Below are 26,991 nucleotides of genomic sequence, written 5' to 3'. Positions count from 1 at the left end.
ATAGGCAGATGTGGAGTTTTAGTTTATCTGTTCTAGTGATGAAGTCGATGATAAGTCGATGATGATCCGATGACCTCTTGCTTTATATAGTGTGCCTCCTATGCTTTAAGGAGTCTGTGGTCTTGGGTTCTCCACGATCTCCAGGAAACAATGCCCATTCCTTCCTATGTGCCAGTATTTCTCAGTTGTTCTGCAGTAATCAAAGCCTGCCTCTCCAGTATTCACTGCCCTTTATTTCATGGGTTTTTTTCATTCCATTTCATTGCCACCCTTCGCTCTGCTTTCATGATTTCAGCCACTTCTCTTACCATTGAGAGTCAAATCTTGAAGAACTTTAGAACTGGAGAATTTCTTCTTTTCTGTTTGAAACCGATACTGGTTTAAGAACTTGGTAGATGATTGCTTTCATATCTCTGCTGTCCAGACCCTCTGTTATCACCTGTAAGGATTCATGGCTCTGTTAGTTCTTTCCTGAAAGCCTGATCAGGATGCTTTTGGAGCCTGCCTTTGGGCTTTTATTTGCCAGTTCCTTACCATTTTACTTCAAAGATTCATTACTCTGCCCCCCCATCCCATCATCATTGTGAGGAAAAACGTGTTCTGAAATGTGGGATGCCCTGCTCTGTTGTAGGGGAAGTCAAACTCGGAGCAACCCTTAAGCAATTGCATGCCATTTGTAGGGTTTCTGTCAGTAACACCAAATTTCACAACTGTCAAGGGAGTTTTTTCCAACATAAGGTAGGATGTGAATTTAAGGTACAAGACACATTCTGGAATTTAGTGGGAGCTGTTCTCTCATTGGGCTAAACCAGGCAAAGGCATCGGTAGACCAGGGTTAAGAATGCTGTTCTGAAGAGGCATTCCCAGCAGTTTTCCTATGTAAATAACCAAACCTTCAGCATCTTAACTATATGCAAACAAAATTAATTAGGGTGCTAGGTTTGGAGCTGTGTCACGTGGAGAGGAAAGAGAGACAAGTCTGTTTAGTTCTCAGCTATTGCAGGAACTTTTGAACTCTAAAACACTGGATGGGTAATAACCTTGCATGCAATAACACACATAGACACTACTTGAAGTTTGTTTAAGAATATGATATTCCCAAAAGGCATATTGCAAAATCCTGTTAGAGTCATATCGGTGCTAATTCATACTACCAGCTGTGGCTCCCAAGGTGAAAGCAATCTTGTGTCTGCTACCAGCTAGAAAACTGAAGCTCTCACTTAGCTTAAAAAATAACATCAGCTTAGGTTTGTTAACTTTGCAAAGGGATCAATAAGCCTTTCTGCAATAGGCATTGGCAGAATGTGGCCATAGTTCTAACCATGGCTGGCTTACATTTCACCTTGCCTTCCTATTCAGGTAGAGCTCCTTAGTACGTGTACCTTTAAGGTAACCTTGGTTTAGAGTTGAATATAATAAGCTAATTGTAATCTTTCAGAACAACACTTGATGCTGTAGCAAAACCGCTTATAGATTTTTGCCGTGACTTTGATACATCAGATCCATATATATGAAACAGGCAAACTCCTACAAGTCTATTCTAAGACACTTTGGTTTAAATCATGTGAGCTTTATATTCATAAATTTTTTAGCGTATTTCCTGAAATAAAGATTAAATTGTTGCTCAGGAAGTAAAACTGCAACACATGCTTCTGACAACGTAATTAAACTTTATATAGCAATGTTTTTATTGTTTTCCTTTTGTTTTGCTCCAAGATGACTAATTTCTGCCTAGAAGTGACAGCAAGAGTTGCCATCTGAGGGGCCGCTTGGAGCTTTATTGCTATTTTAAGTATATTTAAAGCACATGTATTCAGAGGTGTCATTATGTAAATCGGTTTTGAAAATTGAACTCCATTAAAAATTATAGTATCATTTTCTGAGTTAATCTGAGGCTATTTTAATCTCGGATATGAACGAAACCCACGAGCCCAAACAGGTTTCCGTTAGGAGTGGCACTTCTGTCTCTTATCTTGTAATAGAGATGATAATATGGTAATAAAATATGTTGTATTTTTAATGGAGCAAACTGTTTGCTCTTCATTTGATTTGGAAAATCCTCTGATGTGGTGCGTTACCTGCAGGAGAGAGGGAATAACAAGTATCAGTGCTTGGTTAATGTCAGATCTACCTTTAGAGGACAGAAAGGCTGGATGGACATGGAGAAGTGGAGTCCAGTCTGAGACTTTGGCAGTGATGAACTTGTGGTTAAAAGAAGGCCTAACAGGGAAGTTGTAAAGTAGATGCCTTAATTTGTTAAAGAAAACTGCAGATTAAGACAAGTGGTAGAGATGTGTTTTGGCGGTGGTGGGTTTTTTGTTGTTGGGGTTTGTTTGTTTGTTTTTTAATGCTGTACTGACTCTGAAAAGAGAGTTAAATGTAATTATGGTGTTCTGGAATTGCTGTAGTGTCGTGGGCTTTCTTCAGTACTAGTGAGAGGAAACCAAGAAGTTTCTCATTTTGCACTGACTTGTTTCATTCACTTTAAAAAAAATCGGTAGAAACCAACAGAAAATGTTGGGAGAGTTCACTGGGAGACATGGGCCTTGTGGAGTGTGCTGTGACTTGGGTAGGAAGCCCTGAAAGTCCCCAATGTTGTTACTTCACAGTGACTGAAATCCTGGGGGCTTCTCTTCCTCTCTAGAGCTAGAGAATAAAGTCATCTGCTACAGTTTCAACTCAGTTTCTTTTGGTGATGTAAGCCATCCTTTCTGCACTCTTCTAGAACATCCATTTAAAGGTACAGTGTTAAGTACCTTTTTCTTAAGGGCAATGTTAAGTGTATGGTGCAAGTACCCACCTGCAATGCTTAAGAGCAGTTGTTTCTCAAACACTGTTCTCCTGTGCACTGTTTGAAAGGTGGCCCTTGGCGTGAAGGTGAGCAGTCATGCAGCTGATGAATTTTTGGTCATGACAGAAAGATGTTTGAGTATTTAAATACAGATATGCTGTGCCACTTTAGGTGTTCTGAACTCTAGTTCTGCCTAACTTCCAGCTGCTCTTACAGACTGTCTTACCATAATCTATCACTTCTGTAAATAGTCTGAGTGCTGTAAAATGTCTAGAAGGGCATTAACACCTGTTTAGACCTCCGAATTGGTTACTGGAAAGTTTATCATGTTGGGTAACACAAGGGAAGGGGAGCTGTGTGCGGTTTAGTCTGGAGTGCTGTGCAGGATTAAGTGTTAAAAGCATCTGCAGAGGCCAAAATCAGTATTGCCAGGCAAATCAAAAAGCCAAAAACCAGAACAGCCTTCAACAGCTAAAATCTCAAAAAACTGAGTACAATATTCCTGTTTTATAAAAATAGAAACTGTAAGAATGTACAGACTTCTTAAAAGAGAAACAACAAAAGCAGTTAAATGGAAAAATGCTTCATAGGGAGTGTTTGAAGGCATGCTGTGCAAAATCTGAGGAGTATCTGTTTCTCCTTTTAAGTAAAGAGCAGCCCCCTACCCCTTCAGACCTGTTGTGATATAACAATTGAGTGAAGAATATTGTAACTAGAAAGAGCTTGATTAACAACAATCACAAAGAAAATCGAAATAAAAAAAATGGGGCAGGAGGGGCTGTAGGCTTTGGCAAGTTAAATGCAAAGCAGTAATTGGAAGACAGTAAAACCAATAATGATAGTAATGGTTTCAGCCCATCAGGAACTGAGTATTCTCAGAAGATTTGTAAAGCTGATAAATGATCAGAACCAAAAGAGCTGTCAAGGAAGATAGAATGGTTTTAGAGAAGTAAATGAATAATTTGCATTGGTATTTATTTGGAAAGGTCTTGGGGATGTTAATTGTTATAACCATTTGTTGCAATGGATAGTGGGGGTTCAAATAGATTTCCTTCTTGATTTGGGACAGCTTAGGTAGAATTTTAACCAAAATGCTACTGTAACAGTCTTGTTGTGTATTTATACAGATTCAGCTAGATTATATAGGATTAAGTAAAAATAAGATGTGGGTTTGGTCAGAAAAGGAAAACTGTTGGAGAACACTGCACTCATCTGTGAGGTGTATCGTGAATCGTAGCTTTCACTTGTGCTAACATTAAGTAGTACTTTTGAGTGATTTGTGGAAAGAGGTTCCAAATAAAGGGCTCCAAATCAAGTCTGTTCTTTCTGAAAATTCATTGTATATTTTATTTGTAATTAGATTCAATTTTGGAGCGCTTTTTTTTTAATAAATCCTTTTATTACAGCATTAGAAGCAGCCTTTTTTAAACATGAACCATATAGAGTTAGCAGTAAGAATGGATTGTTGCCCTTCCTAAATAAACACCATCTTATTGAAAAGCTCCTCTCAACCTTTATTCTTATCAGGGAGAAAGAACAAGAAACACAAGAAGAGGAACATTTGATGGAAGAAAAGAAAAAGAAAAAGCAGGAAGAAAAGAAAAAGAAGGAAGGTGCTCAGAAAAAGGTTTGTTCTTGTGACTTTAAATACTAAATTCACTTTTACCTCTAATGTCCAGATACTGATTCTGTAGTCTTTGCTTCTATGAGTAGTTCTGCCACAAGCAAGCAGTCCTGTCCACTTTGAGTGAGACTTTGGCAGGAAAGTCTCTGCAAAAGCAGTTGTGATAAGTCATTAGCGCTCCCCAAGCTGCTTACTCTTCTGTGATGTTAAGTTCCTGCTCCCACAGCTGTGTCACATGAATGTCCCTCATCAACTTCATCATCAATGCAAAGTTAACTGGATTAGTCTCAACTGATACTGAAGCGACTGCAGATCCCAAGGCCATTGTACATTTTCCGTAGTCTGCATTCTCCTGCCTCATTTTCTGGATTACTTAGTTTTAGTCTTAGGATGTGGATAGGAATTAATCACTGTCTTTCCCAGTATAAAAATTAGGCATCATGGGGAAAAAAAAGTGGCTAGATTCTAAACAGATAAAAAAAGATGGGTCTTGACTAAATGTGCAGTTCATCTGTATGAGCTAATAGTATGTATGGATTCAAAGGGATACTGGACAAATTCAATTCTGGTGAATGTTAAGGAGTCCATAGATGTACTATTTGGTTCAAGAAGCCTCTGACCTGAAGTGATCGAGGGCGGGGTGGGTGGTTGGGAGCACTGTCATGCTGCTTACCAGGTTTTATACTGTCTCTTCAGCATCTGCTTTTGCCTTCAGTCAGGCAAGGGTAGCTGTTCTTGACACATAGGTACAGTGTAACTCTAAGCTGTACTTAACAAATAAAGTTAACGTTCTCCAGTCCTTAATTGGAACCAATACCTGGTTTGTGTGAGCAGTTTCTGGAGAAAGTTAGGCCTGCAGCCCTGTTAATTATTAAATATAATTTTGAATATTGACAAGTAGTTGATTTGTTCTATTCTTCTCTTCTTGCAGGCTGCTGAACAAAAAACCAAAGGTAAGTTCACGTTTTTTCTTTGTGAACCATGTGATATTTTTGTAAATCTGTTAGAGAAATGGGATTGCACCTTTTATTTTTTGTGTCTTTAATGGAAAGAGTGTATCTTACTAGGATAGTGCTGTTCTTAAGGTTCTGTTGCAATTACTGACTGTATGTTGGGGTTTCTAGCATAAGCTTTTTCTTTGCTTTTTGAGAAGGATATATGGATTAAATTTCTGTCAAACATAACATATGTCATCTTTTTTGTCTGTCGAGACAGATGTAGTTTCCCATTTAGTTGTTAGTAGTTATTTATCTATTTCAAAGTCAACTAATTTTCACAAAAAAGGGTAAATCTCTCCCCTACATGCACAATTGAACTCAAGTTAGTGACTAAACTCAATCGATTGAATTTAGGAGAAAGCTGTTTCCCCCATTTCCACCACTGCCTTTTTCTCTTTCTATGTGGGTTTGCAGCATGGCCCAGAAAGCAATGGAGGTCAGCAAGGCATTCTCCTAGGTGCACTAGGAGAAGTATTAATGAAGCTCTGGCCTTCAAGGTGAGGTGGAGAATTGAGGTGGTGTTGCTCTTCTGCAACTGTTGGCCCTCTTATTTTATCCAGTCTGTCCTTCGAGTTACACGACACTACACAGAACTCGGGGCTGTCTGAATGAGTTAATATGCACTGTTATTTATAGCTGGGTAATTAGGTGACAGACAGGCAAGTAGAGCTTCCCAGATTCCCAGAGACTGGGAATTAGAAAAGAGCCAAGCGTAACATATGGGGTTGACAAAACAACTTATGCTTCAAACACTTTTTATGTATTTATACAGCAGAAATTAAGTATTGCTTCAGTAATACTGACTTCAGAAACATAAAGTCGTAACTCCACAATGAAGAAACTGTAACAAGTGATCGTTTGAGCTTTTTATTTTCCTTTCCAAATTTTTCTTACTTGGAAAGTGCAAAATCAGAAAATTTTAGTCTGAATTCTCTTGCATTGGCCCCATAAGATTTCACTTAGCTTGCAACTTTTCAGGAGAAGGTAGCAGAAGTAGCTAAGCCCTTCAAAATCTTAAATACAAGAAAAAAATTGGAATTAAGATACATCAGAGCAATTTCTGTCTAAATGGAATATTTCTGTTTCCATGGTATTACATATTTTGTCATCTGTATCAGCTCATTTCTGTGTGAAAAGGTTTCACTGTTCTGTAATGTATTATGATGACTTTTAAATATCATAATTCAACAGCAGATGGGTTTGCTGTCAGAGTAACTAAGTTCACTTTCACGTGGTAATATAGTGGGTCTTCATTTCTGTTAATATTGAAACACAGTGCCTTCTGCTTTCCTGTGCAGGATATTATTATTTCTGTCTTTGTTGTGACAACTGTGTTTTTAATTGCTTTAAAATGTCAAGTTTTTAAAAGGAGCACAATAACTTCAGATTTTCAGGTTCATTTCGTTCATATTTAAGGACTGTGTTTCTCCCTGGGTTTGATTTTTATTTTTCCCCATTATCTTTGTATTTAAGCGTTCTATGCTACTGCTATAGAATATGAATTGGGAAAAAGACAAGAGTAAAGAAAGGCAGGGTAAAGATTAAGCACTCCCGCTTTTATTGTTTTATGTGTCAGGAGGCAATAATGCACCTTTTTGTAGTTAGGCTTCACTGGAAAGAGTTGACCTGGCCTGCAGAGAAACAAAACCTTTTGTGTTCAGTGCAAGGGTCAGTGGTTATTTAGAGTCATATTGATGACCCTGTTTTTAATTTCCTTTTGTGGGCAACTACTCGATGCCTTTAAGACTGGTCTGTAGGAGTGTTGGTGATTTCTCCTTGATGATAGTGTTCTTTTACATTTATCTTTAGGAGGTATGTGCACAGGCTCATGATAGGTAGCAGGAATTTCTTTAAAGTATAGAAAATATTAATTATAAATTAACGGCAGGAAAAAACTGCCTTGAAATTTTTCTTCACAAAGTTGGCTTTAAACTTTTAATGCAATACTCCACCAGTTATTTTGATACATTTTCAAGGTGGAGTGAGAAATGCTACTAGAACTAAAAGGCGACACAGGGATTATCATCAAAATTAGTTAAATTATTTCATATCTGGGGTGCAGCAATTAAATTCATTGTAAAGACAGGACAACACAGTACAACTGGGTGAATTGACGGCAGCAGGTACTGCGTGCTGCTGTACAGGATGTAATAAAGCTTAAAACCAGGCTGGAGCCAAACCTTTTGCAGAATCAAAGGTGCTTTTAATTTAATATTAAGATTTGCACTTATTTGACTGGAACGTGTGGCGATGCTGTCCTATCTAGTAATTAACTCGCGTGCTCTGTGTGTGTAGTTGTAATTTGCAGTAAGGTGATACCGGCTGTTGCATGTTCAGTGGCTGGTGAGGCCTCAGGAAAGAGAAACGAGTGAGGAGGAAAGAGGTTTCCTGTGGGTGTGTGTATGGCATGTTGTCAGTTAAATATTGCTCCGAGGCCTCAGCTCGAGCTGAATGTTTCCATTTGTGATGTGGAGCACAAAACCCTTCCAAAATAAACATGCATTTCCACCAATAGAGGAAAGGTATGTGGCTGTCTCTGGAGTGACTGGTCCAGGGTAGGAAATGCTCCCTCACACAGCTCCTACCTCTATTTAAACAGCCGAAATGACTTTTTCTGTTTAAACAAGGATCCAACTCTAAGTCTTCTCTACATAATGGCTTCTTCAATTCCTGATATTTTTCTGCAACATTGTTTGCCAGTGCATTTTTATTAGGCTGAATCTTTCATAGATGTATAGTTGTAGGGAATGTGTGAAAGGCAAAGAAAAGAGATCGATGTTTCTCAGTTGCTTGAAAACAAATGAAAGCAGTCTTCCTGTTCAGCTGGAGAGGAGCTGCAGAATTAGATGAGGTGGGAAATGAACATGTTTTTATTGTGCACTGTGCCTTCTACCTCCACTACTTCCACGTTACTGTTCTTCTATAGTAATTTCTTTGAAAACAGGACTATTGAGCACAGCAATTAGTGTTTATTTTCAGTATGTAAACTCTTGCCAGTTTATATGCACTTGATACAGAAACTTTGCTTGTAAAGGCTTTTGTAATGAAAACATTCAGCTGTAACTACCAGTAAGAGTTTTGTACTGTGTGGTAAATAGTCACTAGTATAGTAAATGGCTGTTTATTAATAGCTACAGGGAGCTTGTAAGAAAGCTATTCTACTGATGAATACTATGAGGTCAATACCATTTGCTGCCTACTTTTCTTCTAGCTATTTTGTCGCGTGTTTAGTCAGCACACAGGTGATCGTTTCCTTTACTGCTTTACTCCCATCCCGGCTGAATTCTATGCGATTTATGTGAAATGAAGTTAAAGCGCTGGTATCAAATAGCTTAAGTGGTTTGTTACTCAAAAGATCCACCATGGTAACTGAAAGGCAAAGTGTCTTATCTCATTCTCCAGCATTATCTACAGTGAAGGTAAGTGTTAAATCTGCAAACACAGAGGCAAAAAGTTAAGTATATACAATTTTTAGCGTAATACAGAAAATACATCAGTCTGCAAAACACGTGTTTCCCTTTAGTCTAAAGCAGAGATGGGCAGTCTCTGCCTCTTTATGCTTGTAGGTTTGTCCTTAGCATGTTCATGGTATGGGACTACGAAGCGAGATGTGGGCTTTCCCTGGAAAATGGGAACTTCAACTCACGTTTTATGGGATGAAGCAGGATTGCAGAAGCTGGAATAGTTGTCATAATCCTGGGATTCCACAGCCTATCCAGCACCACTCATTCTCTGTTGAAGTGGTACAGTGGATCCTGAGCTGAGCATCATTCCCTTCTGCTTGCGGTCTATTCCTGGAGCTTCCCCTCCCCCAGGCTGTCTGCACCGTGTGTCTTGGGACGCTTCACCACATGACGATTTTAATATGCAGCTTGCAGAGTCAGGAAGGTTGTCAGCAGACTGAGAGACTATTTTGCCAAGGTAGACACTTTAATACATTTTATTTGGGGGGACTTACAAGAACGGAAAGCATTTATCAGTATATGATTGCTTGATAAACTTTTATATTACGAGCAGTAGTGTATATTTTATATGTAGGAACACGGTCCAACTGTATTATAAATAGAAGTCAAAAGGAGAAAAAGAGTTAATGAAAAGACCAGAGCCCCTGGTCTGGCATTTCTGTTTCGATGACAGAAGTAGTGGCAGACATTTCTGGAAAGCCAGGTATTTTCATTTCCAAATCAGCCATGTAGATTGTTGCATAGTTTTAAATTGATTCTTGACTTACCCTGCCCAAATGGGCTGTTTGAGTGTTCTCTGCTTGTACTGGTTTGGGTGTGAATTACCTGCCTGTGTTCTGTGATGAATTCAGCTCATACAGAAGTGCAGTTTTACATACGTTGATAATAGGCTCTTTCTGGCTGTGGTAAATGTTACTTATGTTTAATAGTAGTTCCATAGGAAATAAGGAAAACTAAACTTTACTGAGAATCTCATCAGTATTTTAACCAGAATTATGACCGTGCGTAGCGCAATCAGTCTTTTAAAGAGAAGTTTTGAGGTTTTTCCAATTTGTGTCATATTATTGTAGGAACCAGCAGAGGTTTTCACATAAGATCAAGAAACGTGTTTCAGCCTACAAATCGGGTGTGATTTACAACAGACTTACAATCCCTGACTCATTTGAGTATTTATAGCTTACGCTTGAATACCTGCCTCTGCCATCTTGTTAGTTAAGCGCTGTGTTTGTATGGAACTGCTGAATATTGTAGTGACAGAATGTGCCATAAATCGTCACTGCAGAAAGAGGGGGAGCTCTGTAATAAGTTCTTCAATTAGATCTTAATATTCAGTCATTTGGTAACCTAATGATAACCTATTCCCATACCTTAAGGCTTTATAACATAAAAATGTTTTCTTTTTGATAAACCTTATCATGGAGGTAGTTTTTTTGCTCTTATAAGTATCTTTAAATAAACATGAATTTCTACTTATTATAACTGAATGAGTTATCGCTTCCATGAGGAAAATTTGTAGAGTCCCTGCTGTAATACTGAATGAAAAGGTGTAGAAAATACAAAAAGATTAGAGCAGACAGGAGGAGAAATTTCCATGTTTCAGGAGACAAAGGAGGCAGAATGAGCTGGAAGGTTTGGAGTTAACTAGTACAGGAAAAAACCTTTGGTTTCCTGCTTATTTCAAGTGGGATGGTGGTGACAAGCCTTCTTGACTCTCTGGTGGCAGTAGTTCAGTGCTGTTTAATACACTTTATGCTCTCACAAGTGTAAGCAACATTATGCGTATCTTACTTCAAATCAATGTTGCCATTATGAAGTGAAGGAGAAAAAATTAAAGTTACAAGCATTTGGATAATCTTTACAACACTACAAGCTATGTTTGGCTTTGTGAACAGTTTCGGTGTTGATCTTGCTGATTTGCTGGTCACAGGTGCCCAACTGGAGATGAGTTGTGGCCTTTAAGAACTGATGACTGTTTGCTGGAGCAAGGGTTTGTCAAGGCTTGATGGCCTGAGCCCTGTGGCCATGGATTGACAGTTTGGAAAGTTAGTCTTGTAGCTTTTGTGAAGGCATAGACTTTTCAGCTTTCAAATAAACGCTGTTTTCAGATAATGAGGCACCAAAGCAGTTAGTGCAGGGGTTTGGCAAAAAAACCTTTATTTCTTAAGGAAAACCACACAAAGTTCCAGGGCTACTTGAAAATAAACCAGAAACCAGGAGATGTATTCTTCCGAATGTTCCTCTGTCCTGAGCTGGAGTTATAGGACAGCTGCCCCCAGAGTGATGCAGAATGCTTTGATGTCTTTGCCTAGAGTTGCTTCTTTGTCTTACTGCTCAAGTAAGCAGCTCGAGTCCCATTCAGGGGTTGCCTTTACAGATTCCTCAGCTGGGAAGAGAAAAGTAGAAAAGAACCAAAGTCAGAGATCCGTGATATTTTTAGTACTTCAGAGGTGGTTTGTATTCTCTTTAGAGATAGTCTGTTGTAGCTTGCCGTCATGCAAATTTAGGCATCTGCTTGTAATATAAATAAAGTCAGAATATTGCTCTGGTCTTCCACGTGGTTTGCCTTTTCTCAGTTTCCTCAATTAGGAAATGATCTGGGCTTATCAGATTGAGGATGGCAACAGCCTGACCTGTATATATTTAGTTTTAAAACTAGGCAAAAATGGGAACTTTCAAACACAAGACACAGTTGATTGAAAGTATTTTCTGAATGCTCTGAATGTTGTAAGGGTTGATGCCCTGCTTGAAGGCAGCAGGACTGCATGCTTTCATCAGGTTTCTGTGCACATTGTCTGTTGTGGAATATATTTCAAGCCTGGGACATTATCTCTACTAGAGTACTCTGTGAGTAGAGAATAAGAACAAATGAGATAACACCAGCTTGGCATTTCCCATGTAGACCTAATTGTCAGGGTGCCCTTGGTGGTAATGCCTCTCAGATAAATCCCTAGCTCGCTTTCTGAAAAACAAAACAACTGCCAATACAGTTGTTGATAACTGTATATACTAGAAAATAAATTTTAACACAGCTACACAATGATAATAGTGGTAGTTATGATCAAACTGCACGCTGTTTTATGGTTATTTATCTGCCCACAGTGTGTGCTTTCATACCCAGCGATAGACTGCTTTGTCAGTAATGGGCATTGCTAATGTAGTGCATTTAAGCATGCAGACTGTGAAACGGTCAAACTGCTACACTTTCTGGCATCACAACAGTTCAGACAATAGCATATATTCTGTTCTTTATCAGTCTGCTTATCAAAAAACTATTTGCCAACTATAAATAGAAAGTTGTCTGATAACTTGTTCATCAGAGCATATATGCCTCAGTACTAGGGATCAGATGCATTTTTCCATTTTAACATGCCACCACTATGTTCTGTATCTGCTGATGATAGCAGACAGGAAACAACCACCCTGCATCTCTCAGCTTTCTTACCCACCCAGCAAAGTCTGAGAGCTGTTTTCTTGGAAGCAGCTTTATAGTACAGCTCACCTGTTTTATCAGTGTGGTCCTCCCTTTGCCTTTTGAACTCAAGTCTGTCATTTGTTTTTACCTTTCTTTTAAAGAAGCATGTACATGAAGGCATTTTCATGTTTGCTTCAAGGACTGTCTCACTTAAATCATTCTTTCATGGGAAACTGTTGGCTGCTGTGATGCATTCTCCTTAAAAACCTATCAGCTTTGATTTACCTGCAGTATGCTGACCACTTTCCATTATTAGTTTAGTGTCATTACCTGGAGGAGGCTTGTATTGCATATAAATACGGTATCTATAAGTTCTGTAACTGTAAGCTTTCCTGGTTCATTAGGAAAGGTATTAGCTCAGTTTGGAGCCAATCGTTTTTAGAGATATACCAGTTTTATAATGTTTCTTGATCTCTTCCTTGGGGAGGATGAAGCCACCTTTGAACTACAGCACTGGCGCACAGTCTTGGGGTAGTTACTCTGCAAATGCTGAAGAGGTTTATCTTGGGAAAACAAAGAAAGTGAAAATGTGTTTTGACTTTCTTATGTTGTGGGGGAAACCTTTGATCTGAGGGAGTTGGTGATCTCCCGTTGTCTATCTGGTGTTGACATTCCTCTACTCTCAGGAACCTAGGCTGCCTCCTGACTTCCCTGTGTTTTGCTACATTATTTGATTGCTTTTCCCGAGTTATTAAAGTTGATAGCTTTACAAATCCTACAGGACTGTGGAAGAAGTTTCTTTGACCAGCTCACACTCTGGTAAATGCTCTAAGCATTCTGGTCAGGTTTGCATCATGCATCTGATAATTCTGGTTATTCCTGAACTGGTTTATGCAGCGTAGTGTGCGTTAGCATCCTAAGGGGTGGTGACTCATGAGGTTGATTGTAGGTCCTTGATTTTTGTGAGAGAAGGTGCTTCTCTTTGTAAGCATCCCGCTCTAGCTTTGCGGCGTGACAGCTGTGGCTCCTACTAAGCAGTGTTGTGGGGCCTGAGTTTAATAGGAACACCAAGTGCTTTGGACACTCCTCAGCTGCCCTGAGCCTGTCAGCAACTGTTATTACTGTTTGCCCGAGGGAAACAGCTGAACTTAAGGCATGATTCAAGCTCTTAATTGCCTCTTCCCATGTTAACAGAAGTAGTTCTCCTTTGTGTTATCATAGTTTCCTGAAGATCCTTACTCCGTTTTCACAATGCTGTTAATGTTTCTGGCATAACTTCCAATTTGGCTGCTTCTGCTGGGATATTTTTCAGCAGTCTTCAGACAGAGCTGGACCTTTTGCCTTTTTGATGCCAGACAAGCTCTTGTGAACTTTTTTTTTTTTTGAAGCACATGAATTACTAAGTTCCAGAATTGACGAATCCTAAGCTTCATTAAAAGTTCAGATCTGCACTGATGTTCTGGGATTGTAGGACTGAATACGCAAGAAGGGTGAATTGTGTTATCCATTGCCCCATGGTCAGATGGGGCCAACAGATGTTCTTGAAAGGCATTTCAATTCATATTGGAAAGTTGTCATCGTACTCAGCCTGGACAGTTTTTCCTATAACTTGAACCTTGTCATTCTTGGCTGATGTTCCCGGTATATGGAGAGTAGGTATTTCTCCTCCTCTGCAGGGCCCTTTTTGTGTATCCTCTTCTTTTACTTACAGCTCATTGTTTATCATACTAGTGTTTTCAAGCTGGTTTTCAAACAATAATTAATGGTTTTCTTCTTTGGAAGTCCTTCCGGTTAGTCCAGAATTATTTTTTAAACACAGTATCTGTAAGTGGACAATTATTGTGTAACCTTTGAGTTAAGCTGTGTAACTGTAACCTTACTATTGCTCCTTAGGAGTAAAATCTAAGGCTTATTTTTTATGCCTTTCAGGCTCACTCCATTGTACAGCCATTTCATAGCAGCACTGCTGCCCATTCTTCTCGTTCAGTTATCAGCTTGCTTTAAGAAGTTCCTAGATTTCAGATGCCCTCTCCTCTATTTCATAAGGATCTTGAATTGCTAATGTGGAGTTTCTTCTTCCAACTCTCCCTGTCTCCTTTTTTGATCGCTAACCATTTCCTCTCTGCAGGTAGTCCTCTGAAGCATACATTGAAATGTATTATTTGCTTTAAATTCCCAACAGTTCCCTCTGCAGTTGTTTAGGCCTGATTGACAAATGATGAGAAAGCTTCCCGGCTGTGCTAGGGGTGGTAGGTTGTCCTGCATTTTCAATTCTTTTCTGATGTACATGTGAGGGAGGCCCTTCCCTTCTGTTTGCTCTGGCATACAAGTAGAGAGTCTCTCCTCAACAAGAGAAAGTCTCCAGAGTGAAATGGGAAGAAAATTACATATTCGATGCTACATCTGTCATAGGCTCCATCATAATTCATCTCTTGCTGGCTGCCATCTTCCAAGAGTAATGTTTTAATTTTTTTTTTTTTTGAAATACAGTTATTTCTAGTCTTGTCCCATAGTCACCATGGGAAATCAAATGGGAGGTGTTCTTCAGCTGCCTCAGTTGTTTGACTCTTCCTTCCCAGGAAGAATCCATGGCTCTGTTCTTCACCTTTACCATATTCATTTATTGGAAGTATTGACTTCCCTGTGGGTGTCGAACAGAGCTGGAACTGCACCTTGTGCTTGGGCTGCTGCCTTGTGGTCAGTGGTGCCCGTGGTGGATCTGTCCATACCCTGTGCTCCCCCTGCTGTTATCAGCTGCCTTCCTGCAGCAACCCAAGAAAAGCAAAGTGGTGGGGGGGCGTTGTGATCCTGGAGGATAATTAATATTAGGTAGGACCCGTTTGTGCCTGAAGTATTTTGGTTGCGTCTTCAATAAAAGTCAAAGATAAAATCAGAGTCATCAAGACAGAATTAGTACCATCAGTTGGCAATTATAACTTGCCCTTTATTTACACGGGGAGCTGAGGGCATCTTGAATTTGTGTCCTAGCCGACTGTCCTACTCTAAAATGCAAGAAACTACTTAAAAAATTCAAACCATAATAATATACTGTTAAAGCCCTTGAAGAGCTATTGATTTTGTAGCCTGCCTAGACAGGCTTGGCCTCTTCCTCTTTCTTTGCACTTGGACTTAACTGCAAAAAAACTTTTTTCCCTGCAAAAAGCAGAAGTAAATCTCTTTGAAAACTGAACAGAGTCACTGAAGGTGTTTGGATTTACCCAAAGTTTAAGTGTGTGTGGGAAGAAAAATCTTATGGTGTCACTTACTGACCCAAGCTGTATTCACAGGTCAACAGTTCTTAAAATGCTGGTGGTGTTACTCTTGGATATGTTTAAACATTTCTGTATGGACTACACGTGTGTGATGTATGTGGAGTAATTAGGTATTCCTTCTGACTAAGGGGAAGACGTGTCTAAAACAAACTGAGCAGAATTCTTGAATTAAAATGGAGTAATAATATTAAGTTATTATTAGTAATCTTTATTAAAACATCTTTAATTTCTTTTAACATTCATGTAATAGAATCTGATTTACTGGGAGTGGCATTTAATTAATTTAATTCAATTTAGAGAGTTAACTCTATTACATATTAGTACTGAAAATTACCTCTGAACAGTCATTTCTCACTGGTGACATGCAATAAGTTAATTTAGCTCAGAGTTCGTTTGGGCGCATTGCGAGTTCTCAGTGGAAGTTGCTATGGTGACAGCCCGATCACCCAGAGCCGTCATCTCAAACACAAACACCCGCCCTGTTCACCAAGTGGCACCGCTGCTACTGGGCTGCCAGCACCAACGTATGGATCCTCTCTGCTCCCGGCTTTTCTCTGGGCCTGGGCTTTTCGGTGAACTTGGTGGCTTCGATCTTCAGCAAAGCCAAGGCTGCATTGCAAGGAGAAGGGAAGAGCTTCCCGAGGAACGCTGGGTCATTAATGGACCTGCTGTGGCTGTGCCCTTCTCACAAAGGAGTGTTCTCCCAGGCTGTGTTCAATACATTGAACCAAGTTGGTTTGGTTTTTTTTTTTTTTTGGCTTCATCTTAGCTGCAGTGAAATGATTGCAGAATACCAGTCAGATCTTAGTTTGCTTTTATTTAGGAAATCTTCCTGCAGGATCTGAAAAGGAGGAGGTCTGGAAACTGCTGGAACTGCTTTCTTCATGTTTCTGAATAATTTAAATCCTGTTTTTTCGTATGTGGCATTAATGCATGAAGGCACTGGAGACATAAAAAATCTGCTCAGCTTAAGCTGAATTAATGAGGAGTTTGTTTCAGAGTCTGATGAATCTGAAATGAATAGTTTGTTTCAGATTCCCCAGGCTTTGCTTTCAGGTAGATGAACCTTTAGTTCAAAATAAAAAACTGCCAGTGAAGAGGCTGCCTTTGGGAAACTCATTCAGAAAAACACTTATCTGCATATTAAATGTCATGTTTAGATTTAAGGGGAAGTATCAAAAGAACTGAAATACAAATTTTCAGCTCAGTGTATTTTTTTTCCCTTCTAGATCAGTATGCAGACTTAAGCAGTCATTTGTTTGTTTGCTTTTTCTCTAGAGCATGACTTTAATTTGGCTTATCTGAGTAAGGGATCATTTTTAATCTTCACTTTTTTTTCAGCTTCTCATTTCTGAAGGCAAAAGGGTGATATTTACATAGGGCTGTTTGTCTTTCCAGTACAAGAACTGCATCCAAAATAGGATGTAGATCCCAAAACATTTTTCTAGATATAAAATCTGAAATATTATAGGTGCAGTCTCCTAACATGGTGTCGATGTCCCTGTGTTTTTTGCATGTTTCTAAGAACCTACTCCCTCAAAGCATTGTTTCTCAAAGTAGCTTTGTCAAATATAAATGAACACATCTTCAGTTAGCTCAGTAAGGATTGAGACTTTGAAATTGAAGGCCAAGACACTTGAGGTTTAGCTTTCTCTGACTTTGTTGTATACACAGTTTCTCTGGGTGATGCTGCCTGAGTCTCGCAGTGTACGTATCCACATGCCGGGGCGAAGGGGAGGCTGGTCCATGCTGGACTCTGTTGGCACTACTTCAGTTATTCACGCTGACTGATTTGAAATGATAGCTCGGATATATCCACGCTATCACTATCTTTAGGACTGTAGTATAAACTTACTGTCTCATGAGATAGAATGTGAACTGGAAGGATTATGCCAAAATTACAGAAGCCCTTTACTAGTTGCCCACAAAATTGTTGCTATTTTAGTACTGCATATAAAATATTCATTTGGTAACATAAATGTACAGGACGGTAGAGCCAAGCCGTTGTGTTTACAGAGGCTTCAGTCAATTTGACATGTATGCATGGTCCCATGAATTCAGCAGCACAGCCAGTGTCAGTAAAAATTATACTTAATATCTCACCAGCAGACATGTAATCTGCAAGCAGTCAACACCATGCTTCCACAGAAATGTCTAAAAGGAGGTAAATGCAACCTGCTCCCCTCACATCCTTCCTCCGCCACCCCAATATAAATGAAATAGTTGGAGAAACTGTTTCTGGTTTCCGGAACAAAAATCTTTGTGCACGTTGAGTTAATCTGATGTGTCTGGGCTGTGTTAGACCCAGTGGAGGTTTGACACAAGCATGATACAAGTTGTGTACACGTGCTCTGGGAACCTCTGGCATCCTTTGGGGTATTGATTTTAGGCACATGTGCCAGGTGGCCTGCAAACCCTGTAGGCCTGGTGTGTCCTGGACGCATTGATCTCACTATACTCGTGTTAAGGTATTGATCCATAAATAAACACTGGCAATTTCCAGCCATTCCAGAAAAAATAGCCAGAGTCCTTAACTTCTTACCCACTCCAATTTCGAAGTGGGAAAAGAGGTTGTAGCTGACAAAGTGTGAATGCTTGGTATTGCCGGTCATCTGGGTTGGGCTGGTAGCACTGACTGTGTCTGGGACACCCTGAAACTCCAGGAGCCATCTGCCTTGCAAGCACAGCCCACGGGTGCAGCACACGTGTTCTGGATGAGTGGTGAAGCATTGGAAGAGGCTGCTCAGGGAAGTGGTGGAGTCTCCAACCCTGGAGGCATTCAAAAAGCACGTAGGTGTGGCACTTCGGGACATGATTTAGTAGGCACAGTGGTGTTGGGCTGACAGTTGGACTGGATGAGCTTAGAGGTCTTTTCCAACCTTAATGATTCTATGGTTCTGTAACCGATGTGCTACGTACTGCAGCTGAGTAGATTTCTGCAGAGGCAATCCAAGATGGAAATGGATCTTTGAGGTATCTTTTTACGGTACCCAACTCCTTAAGCGTTTGAAACTGGAAGCATTTATGCTATGATTCTTCTCATCAAGCCCCAACTGAAGAGCTGCCTTCAGCATTTCCTCAAACCTCAGCAGCTGTGTGGGGTGAGCTGGGCCCTCTCGACTCTGAACGGACTCTGCTGCAATAGGGCTGATTCTAACAGCAGTTGTTTGATACAGGAAAGGCATTAATCACTTCTAAGGCACAGGTTTGTTTAATATAGGATTTTTGCCTCTGATTAATTAAATAAAAAAGCACATGTTAACCTGTAAAATGGTGATCTATCCGATTGTCAAGCTGTCTGTATTGTTTTTAAACAAGTCTCAAGGCTTGTTCATGTGCACTATAACCTATAGGCGCATCTTTATTCAAGGTGCAAATGAAATTTTGGTTCTTGTATACAGTAAACCAATCAACACTGAGATTATCCTAATTTTTCATTAATTATTAAAAACATACTAATTACTGTGAGATTTCATATTTATCTCTTTGTGTAAATATTTTATCAGTGAGTGGATTTCTGCTGTAAAGAATATTTACTGTTCAGTCTGTGCCTGGAAGTGGCCTGTTGAAAAAAGAATGTGACCAATGTGATGACTTAGCACCATTGGTAACTTCATTTGAAAAAAAAAAAAAATCCTTTACATTTGAAAGCTGTGTCTAAGAAAAAAAAAATCTACTGAGATTAAATGCACAGAGTCAGCTTAAAATTGAAGGATTCAATTCCTGGTTCTGGCCAGACTTCTTCAGTGGCTCCGTATGAAGTTATTTAATCTGTTATTACATGCTTGGATTTCCCACTATTACTGCAGTGATGATAGCATTAGCATTGTGTAATTTAACTCTAAGCTGCTGCCTGTCTTCTCTGACTCTTGCATTGGGTAGTTACTGATAGGGTTGCATTGCCTGGAGCAACACTTGGGAAGGGTTTGGAGGGTGAGAGCAGAGGTGGAGGAGGAAGCTTTGTAACAAGCCCAGCGTGTGACTTGGTCCTGGTGTGTAAAATGGTAAATCCATAATATTGGGATTGTGCGTGTGAGAGCCTCTGTTGGTGGGCTGCAGCGTGGGGTGTGTTTCCCAGGTGGGTCTTGTCAGAATTAGTTTGTGAGATTTAGATGTTACTCATTACTCTGGGAAGGAATACAAGCCATGAATTCTGTCACTGTGAAGAGGTAGTCTTACACTGAAAACTTGAAAAAACTGTGCCACTGTTTCTGACTGCTGACTGAGCAATCCCTGTCTTTGTTCAAAGATACCTCCTCACTTTGGTGTAGAGGAGTAGCTTCTTGCATAAGCTAATTCATCTCAGCAATTACTCTTATCTCCCTCTGTCCTTTTCAGAGAAGTCTTAATGCTATGATTTCTTGATGTTATAAACACGAGTGACTAAAAATGTCTAATAGCTTCATTATTTTCCTTTTTTAATACGCAAGTTGGTTTTCTAGTGTCACTGTGTCCTGTTCTGGAGGTAGGAATTGAGTTTATATAGGAGTCCAAATTCAGAGTTAAATGAATGATGACAGGTTAGATGAAATAGGACTGTGCTGAAATGTCAGAGGCTTCAGGAGAAATGTGGTCTAGAGATCAACTTCTAGCAAGATATATTTAATTGTTTATTTGTTCCTGCTTTAGAGTGGATGCGTATTTGGACAGCTATGTGTGTGGAGCAATGTACTTGATTAATTTTGGTATTTGAGTTACAGGCATTCATAGATACAGCTTCACATCACTTGTAACTCGGAGAACTGTTGCTTGAAAGAAAACAGATTAAGTGCTATATCTTGAAAGTAGCTATGATAATTTAACTGTTCCATTACCTAGAATCTTTGTTTGTAGCTTGGACTTTAAAGTTTAGAGGCCTGATGTACATGGTTCCATTTCTGTTCATCAGTTAGGCCATGGTAAACCCCTGAGTGTGCCCTCAGAGCCTTCAATAAATATGAGTGAGTTTGACTAGCAGTGAAAGAGCATCATATCTGCTTTGGATAATCAATCTATTGTTGATGACAACCTATCAACCTAATTAGCTGTGCCATTTTTAATGACACAGCTAATTCATTGTGAATTCAAAATTGAAATTATAATCAGTGCTAACATGGAGGAGAGCAACGAAGAAAATATTAGAAGCAGTTTTAAGTATTCTTCACCAGACTGCTGTATGTGAAACCGATCTGAGTAATGTAGAGCGAGACTGAAGAAAACTTAAAAATACACGTTGAATCACACAAAGAAGGTTTTCTCCCTTTCTCTCAAAACAAGTATTTGGCAACATCTTTGCTGACAGATCGGAAAGAAAAGCATGTAAGTGCTGTTCAAGAAAGTGACACAAAATCTAGTCTCTGAAATACACGGAGATCTGTGCTTTTATTAGGAGATTCTCCAGTTCTTAAGGGAAAAGTTGAATTTGTGAATACAGAGTTGGCCTGTGAGAGAAATGATTTGTCATGGGTTAGAGAAGTGGGAGGACTGAGTAAACTGGATTTGGAGCTCCATTTTATGTGTAGGATTGTAGAAAATAATGCTGGAAAGGTTCTCGAGCAGTCACCTATTCCATCCTTTTTGCCTTGAGACAAGATCACCAAACCTGTATCATATCTGCAGATAATGCTTAATCATCCTTATTGTTAGAAATGTAAATCTCAGTCTCCTTGGCTGCTATTTAAACCCAGCAAGCCTTGTCTTATTCACTGTGGGGTGGAGCAAATTATTTCCTCCTCTTCCTTTCCTTTTTTTTTTTTAAATTGCTTTGTATACTCAGTGTCTTTAGACTCGACTGCTTCTTTGTCTTCTGTCTGCTCTCTGTAGTTCATGTTTCTAGATTCCTGTTTCCTTTGTGCTCTTCTCAAGTGGTCCAGCTCTTTCTTGGGGAGATGGCCCATCATGGGTGCGGGCAGTGCCTTAGGGAAGGCTCTAGAGTGGCAAACTGAAGTAGAAGGGTTATGTGGAGCCTCATATCTACTTATTTATTCTGTTATAACATTTGTCTTTTTACAAAAGGCTGATCTGTTTGCTTCACTTTTGTTTGTGATCTGCTAAAACATGGCATCTCTTTCCTCAGAACTGCTGTGGGGCAAATTGTTTGCTGCTGTGCATTTAATTCTTCCTGCGTAATGGTGTTTTCCTGATGGAATTGCCATCGCTTTTTTTACACCGCTTCTCCAGTTTATCGTTGCTGAGTTCTGATCCTGTCATGCCGCAATCTGATCACCCCCATCGTCTTTCTCCTTAGTTTAGTGTCATTTGGAGATTTAATAAGGATATTCTCTAGTCCATCATCCAGTAGTTAACGAAAATATTGAACAGCGTAGGCTTGGATCAAGTCCCCATGGAATCTATTCTGAAACATTCTTCTGTTTTGACAGCAAACCATTGATTCTCCCAGAGAATATTTCAACCAATTTTACATTCAGTGTACATTTTCTCAGTTTGCTTATGACAATATCAAGTAAGAATTTTCTGTCAGAAACCATCACGAAATTAAGATGTATAGAGAGTGCTCTGGATGGTGGAGTGTGGGTAGAAAATGAGAGAAAGCAGGTAGAATTTGGTTGAACTGAAGCAGATGACTGAGTCTGAGCAGAGGGAGGAGCAAGTGAATGTCAGTTAGGAGTCAGCTAGTCTTGTGTATATACTCCTCTAGAGTCAAAATAGAGAGAGGTAAACAGCAGATAAAGTCCTGAATGTTTCTCTATTTCAGATGCTTGCATAAAGCCCACAGTTGAGAAAGCAATGCCTGTAATTAAGTGAATTAGGAAGAAAAACAGAAGGAGATGAGAACCGATTTTAAGAGCTAACAAGGGACAGGTTCAAGGAAGGCACAAATATCAAGCATTTCTGATAAAGTGCATGTATTAAGACAACAAGTTCTAGTCAAGAAAATGCTGTTAGAAACCTCAGAAGTTCTCACAGCTCAGTTTACAGAGACTGGTTGGGCTGAGAGGTGCAGTGGAGAGGGGCAGAGTTAAAGCAAGTGGGGACAGTGATGGGTTTATTAAGACAAGGTTGAAACGTGTATGCTCTCAGGACTCTAGGATGCAGAGATAAGAAAAAAATGTAACAGTAAACAGTGCGAGTGTGGGTATAGGGAAATATGTGGGTAGAATGTGGAATTACTTGAGAAGGCACCAGGGACAAAAAGATAGCACGTCACAAACTTTTGTACTGGTGATCTGGAGAGGTTTTGTTTCCGTGGCCTCCTAATTCTTGCAGAAAGATAGGAGGCCTGTACATTGTCTGGATGTTGCATGTGTTTCCATCAATAACTGAGGCAGTATCTGTTTAAAATTTATTAAGGCAGATATTTAAATGCCTCCATTATTCCATGTTTTATGAAGCTGTAATTTGTTTATTTTTTCCTGGTAATTCCAGTTAATTTTCCCCAAAAGATTTCTAGTCTCTTTTCTTTGATACAGAATTTCTCAGTTGGTAGCAGTGAGAGGTGTCTGTAGAGGGGGGTGGTTATGGTGAGAAACTGTAGAAGTGGAGTGTTGGAAGACTTGGGAAGGAGGCAGGAAACCTTGCAAAAGTCAAGGGAAGGAAGTGGAGAGGAAACATCTGGAAGAGGAAGCAGAAGATGCGCTGTGGTCAGTTAGGAGGTCAAATGGAGGAAGGAAGTAGTTAAACCAGGAAAAGACTTTATTTGTTCTTGGAAAATTAAGAAATTATATATTCAGGAATTAGTGCAAAATCAAAATGTCCCTTAAAATAATATTAAGGTTATAAGGCTGTGATAAAACATACTTGTGCTTTTAACCCCGAGTGTGGCCTTTGATGTCAAACTGTAGCTTCTGGTTACATTTTAAAAGCCATTACTATTGAAAACTAATTTTGGGATTTTGATTAGCTTTAGACTGTCACTTTTCTGCAGGTTTGTTTTCCAGAAGTTAGTGTGCTTGGAGAAGGGAAAGTCCAGACAGAAATACCCACTTTTGTACAGAAACATTAGGAAGTAGGGGTTTATGCAGTAGTTTACTGAAATACCTTTACTTTTGCCAGTAGATGTCACTGTGGATAAAAAATGCCAGTGCTTAGTAGACAAAGGAGGTAATTTGCTAAATGAAAATTCTTCCTTTGAAAGTAGATTGGGGGGGCAGCAATCTTTTCTTAAAGAAAGAGTTTCTTCAGCGTTTAAAAATGGATTTCTTACTAATGAGGACATCTCTTTTTGCCCACTGCAATCCTGTATTTTTTAGTTCTCTTCGCCCGACTTGGGTAAGTTCACGTCTCTCTGACTTCATAAGGATGGCTGTGTAGGAGTGTGCTCCTGTTCAGCTGTATTTTGAAAGCTTTTAGTGTTTGGAGGCTGCTTTAATAAGCACCAGTTGTCGCTACTGTGTGTCTGTGCAGGGAATTGGACATGGAGGAAGTGGCTTCATTAAGGTTGATTTGGAGGGGGGAGCAAGATGAGGAAAAAAATTGCCCATATGATTGGCTGGGAGAATAGCTCTGAATTATGGGATCCATCTGTTTCCTGTAATGAATTCATAAACCCATCAAACAATGACCTGAACGAATTGCTGAAGGAAAAAAAATAATACACTGGCATGATATGTTTAGCGCAGTGAGGCATTGGCATTGTATAATCAAAAATTCTTCTCACATCCAGCACTTTGTAATGGAGCTGCTGTGTTTAATAGAAGCTGTAAATAAATCCTGTCACAGTAGCGGCCAAGAATGCGTTTCTGGGTTTAACTGTTTGTCTTCTGGAATGTCTGGTCCTCAAAGGCTTTAGAAATGCAAGTTTTATAGAGCTGGAGTGGGGGATTCTGAAATATCGAGAAATGTTAATGAGGTGAATGAAAGGAAAAAGCTACCATAAATCAGTATTATGTGGCTTAACCAGTTTCTTTCATTTATGCATGTTCTTTCCTTATGTCATAGAAATGTACTTAAAAGCTATTGTTGTAATTGAAATCTGTTAGGCTGATCCTATTCATTATATTAATAAAATCCACCTACAATTGCTCGTAACACTTTTTTATGCAATTGGGATTCCCGAGATTTTAATCATCAAGAAGCATCTGGAGTAATTATTGGATTTGTTTGGGTGAAATTGGATTAAGAAGTTTAGATACCATTAGGTACTGATAATTATTACAAGCAAGCTCATTGTTTAGCGTATGTACAGCTCTCAGGATGTAGAATAAGCAGATACCCATCACAAACATCTTAAGAGCAGGCAATCCGAAGGCTTTTATTTTATGCCTTTAATTGTATTTTTGCAAGAGGCTTTCTACTTAAATGTTTTTGCTTTAGCTCTTTAATCATGTGCCAGTAGTGAAAATCACTTCGTATTAAATCCTTTCCCCCATATGCTAAAAATATTATTGAAAATATTAAAGCAAATTTAGCCATAAAGGCTTCATTTCAGTTCCTGGTTTTGAGCAGCTGCCCACATGCCGTAACCCGTGACAGGGTGTTTCTTTGGGGTGGAAGGGTGGACAGGCTGCTCCTTCGGGGGTCGGCAGGGGCTCTCTGTAGACTGGCAGGTTGGCCCTTGGGGCTGATTAAATGTACAGCGTGCAGAGCATCAGCATTGGAGGCAGCCCCTGCTGACCACAGGCACCACCGCGGTGCGTGCAAAGGTGCTGCCTGGTTTGCTTTTTTAGTCTGCCAGTTGCTGAAATCGTCTGTCTTGTCCCTTGTGTGTTCTGCAAGGGAGAGCCAGCATCTCAAAATGCACCCATCGGAGGAAGGGGGGTGGCTAAATGATGTTTAAAGGCACCCTTAGAGCAAATATTGTGTGGCAGTTCATAGTTAGGAAATCTAATGTGGACACTTTGAAAGGCCAGTGTTTCTCACAGTGCTTATCAAACGTTGCTGAAGGTGACTTTCATAAATAGGTGCTGAGTTTTCTTGAAGAATACAGTCATACTGTCTTTGTAGTGTATGTTCTCCAGGTATTATTGCTGTTTTCAAAGTGTACATTTGAAAGCTAAATTCTAGCCTGATCTGAAGCTGGAATTTGGGAATCAGTCCATGCCTGTGTTGTTGTTCGCTTTTGCTTTATTTCCTGTCAATGGAGTAATTAAATGGTTATTTTCTTAGAATGGTTTGGGTTCCAGTTCCAACCCCCTGCCATTGGGGGTTTGGAACCCACCTACCCTGATCTGTAAACACAATATTCTTGCAAGAGCTTTCATTTAACTGGTCAAAGAGATTTTGATGTACAAAATAAGAAACGCTGTGCTGTGTTGATTAGAGAAAAACGAGTAATAATAATATGCAGGTATTTCTATTGGAAAGTACAGTGCGTTTGATATTTTGTTTTTCTTTGTTCTTTTTCTCAACAATGATTCAGATATGTAGAGGGAAACATTGTTTTTGACTCTGAAATTGGGTTTCTCTGGCCACACCTCTGTGAAGAAACAGCTCTGTTAGTTTGCATTAAAGCAGAAAGTGTTGTCCTGTGTTGTTAGTGATGGGATTTTTGTATATATATGCACCTATTTAGAAGTATCAAGTGCATTTTATATATGCACACAGTACTGAGAATATAATGCTTTTTAAAAAGCAGTTTGCCTTGCTGTCCAAAATATGCTTCCAAGTAATTAATACTCCCTAGGAAAATCGCAGGGCCAGACAAGCATTGACTCTGCGGGCATTGTGCCAGTCAGTGGTTCTCATTCCCTTGTACACTTCATAATTGCACAGAAAAACAATTTCTCAGCTTAAAAGAAATAAGCAAATAAAAGAAGGCTCTAGTTTCTCCTTTTGCCATGCCATTCCCTTCCAGGCTTTTTTCCCAGCTGGCCAGGACCCTGGAGCATGTCAGTGCATGATGGGCAGAGCTGAGGTGGCAATGTGAGAGCAAAACTCACCCTGCCGGCTGTGTCGCCTGCCTGCCCCTTCTCCTCCGAGCGCCTGGTGTGGGGATTTGTGGGGTCATTCCCTTAGCCCAGCAGGAGAAACTTGCTGGCGGATATGATTTATTTTTGGTGATCAGACCGTCTGGTCTTACTGAATTGTGTGGCCACAGGCAAATCGCATCCGGCTTCATCCTTTGCAGAAGTACTGAGAGTACTTCGCAGGTCAGGTTTGTAAATGCTTACATCTCTGTAATGTTAGCAGTAGTAATAGTAATAATAATTCCCCAAGATCTCTAATTTTCCCGTTTCTGCTCTCCATCTCACAAATTAAATGGAAATACACGTTTTGTTCAGAAATGTAAAAAGTGATATTTTAGTTGTCTTTTCCATTTGTCAAAGAAAGTCAAACTAAGTAGGACTTGGCTTTTGATACAATTTCAGATTTGGGCAGCAGGCACTTAGATCTGTGCACACGCAAGTCTAAGGTGGTGTAGGCTTCCTAAAGCCAGGGTGACAAGTGGTGGGAGCCTGAGCCTATTTTCTGTGCAGGTCTGGTACCTGCCAGACAGGAGGTGGTGGTGACCCACAGAAGCTGTGCGTGCCCCCGTGGTAGGTCGGCTGGAGA

The 26,991-nt window shown here is 39.7% G+C and overlaps 1 protein-coding gene across 12 annotated transcripts in view; it reads left to right on the top strand.

The window, feature by feature from the left end:
• TNRC6C (trinucleotide repeat containing adaptor 6C) overlaps positions 1–26,991 on the top strand; it is a 213,534-nt gene that overhangs the window by 127,877 nt on the left and 58,666 nt on the right. For all 12 annotated transcript variants that reach the window (XM_069872851.1, XM_069872848.1, XM_069872859.1 and 9 more), the window contains 2 exons: positions 4,319–4,418; positions 5,347–5,368. In XM_069872851.1, the coding sequence (XP_069728952.1) occupies positions 4,356–4,418; positions 5,347–5,368 (85 nt within the window). In that variant the 5' untranslated portion in view covers positions 4,319–4,355. Of the gene's footprint in view, positions 1–4,318; positions 4,419–5,346; positions 5,369–26,991 lie in introns of those variants that run through there.

Source organism: Phaenicophaeus curvirostris, chromosome 19, assembly GCF_032191515.1.
Source record: "Phaenicophaeus curvirostris isolate KB17595 chromosome 19, BPBGC_Pcur_1.0, whole genome shotgun sequence".
Taxonomy (NCBI): domain Eukaryota; kingdom Metazoa; phylum Chordata; class Aves; order Cuculiformes; family Cuculidae; genus Phaenicophaeus; species Phaenicophaeus curvirostris.
Note: the sequence above shows the minus strand (reverse complement) of the source record. Positions and strands in the feature narration are given on the sequence as shown.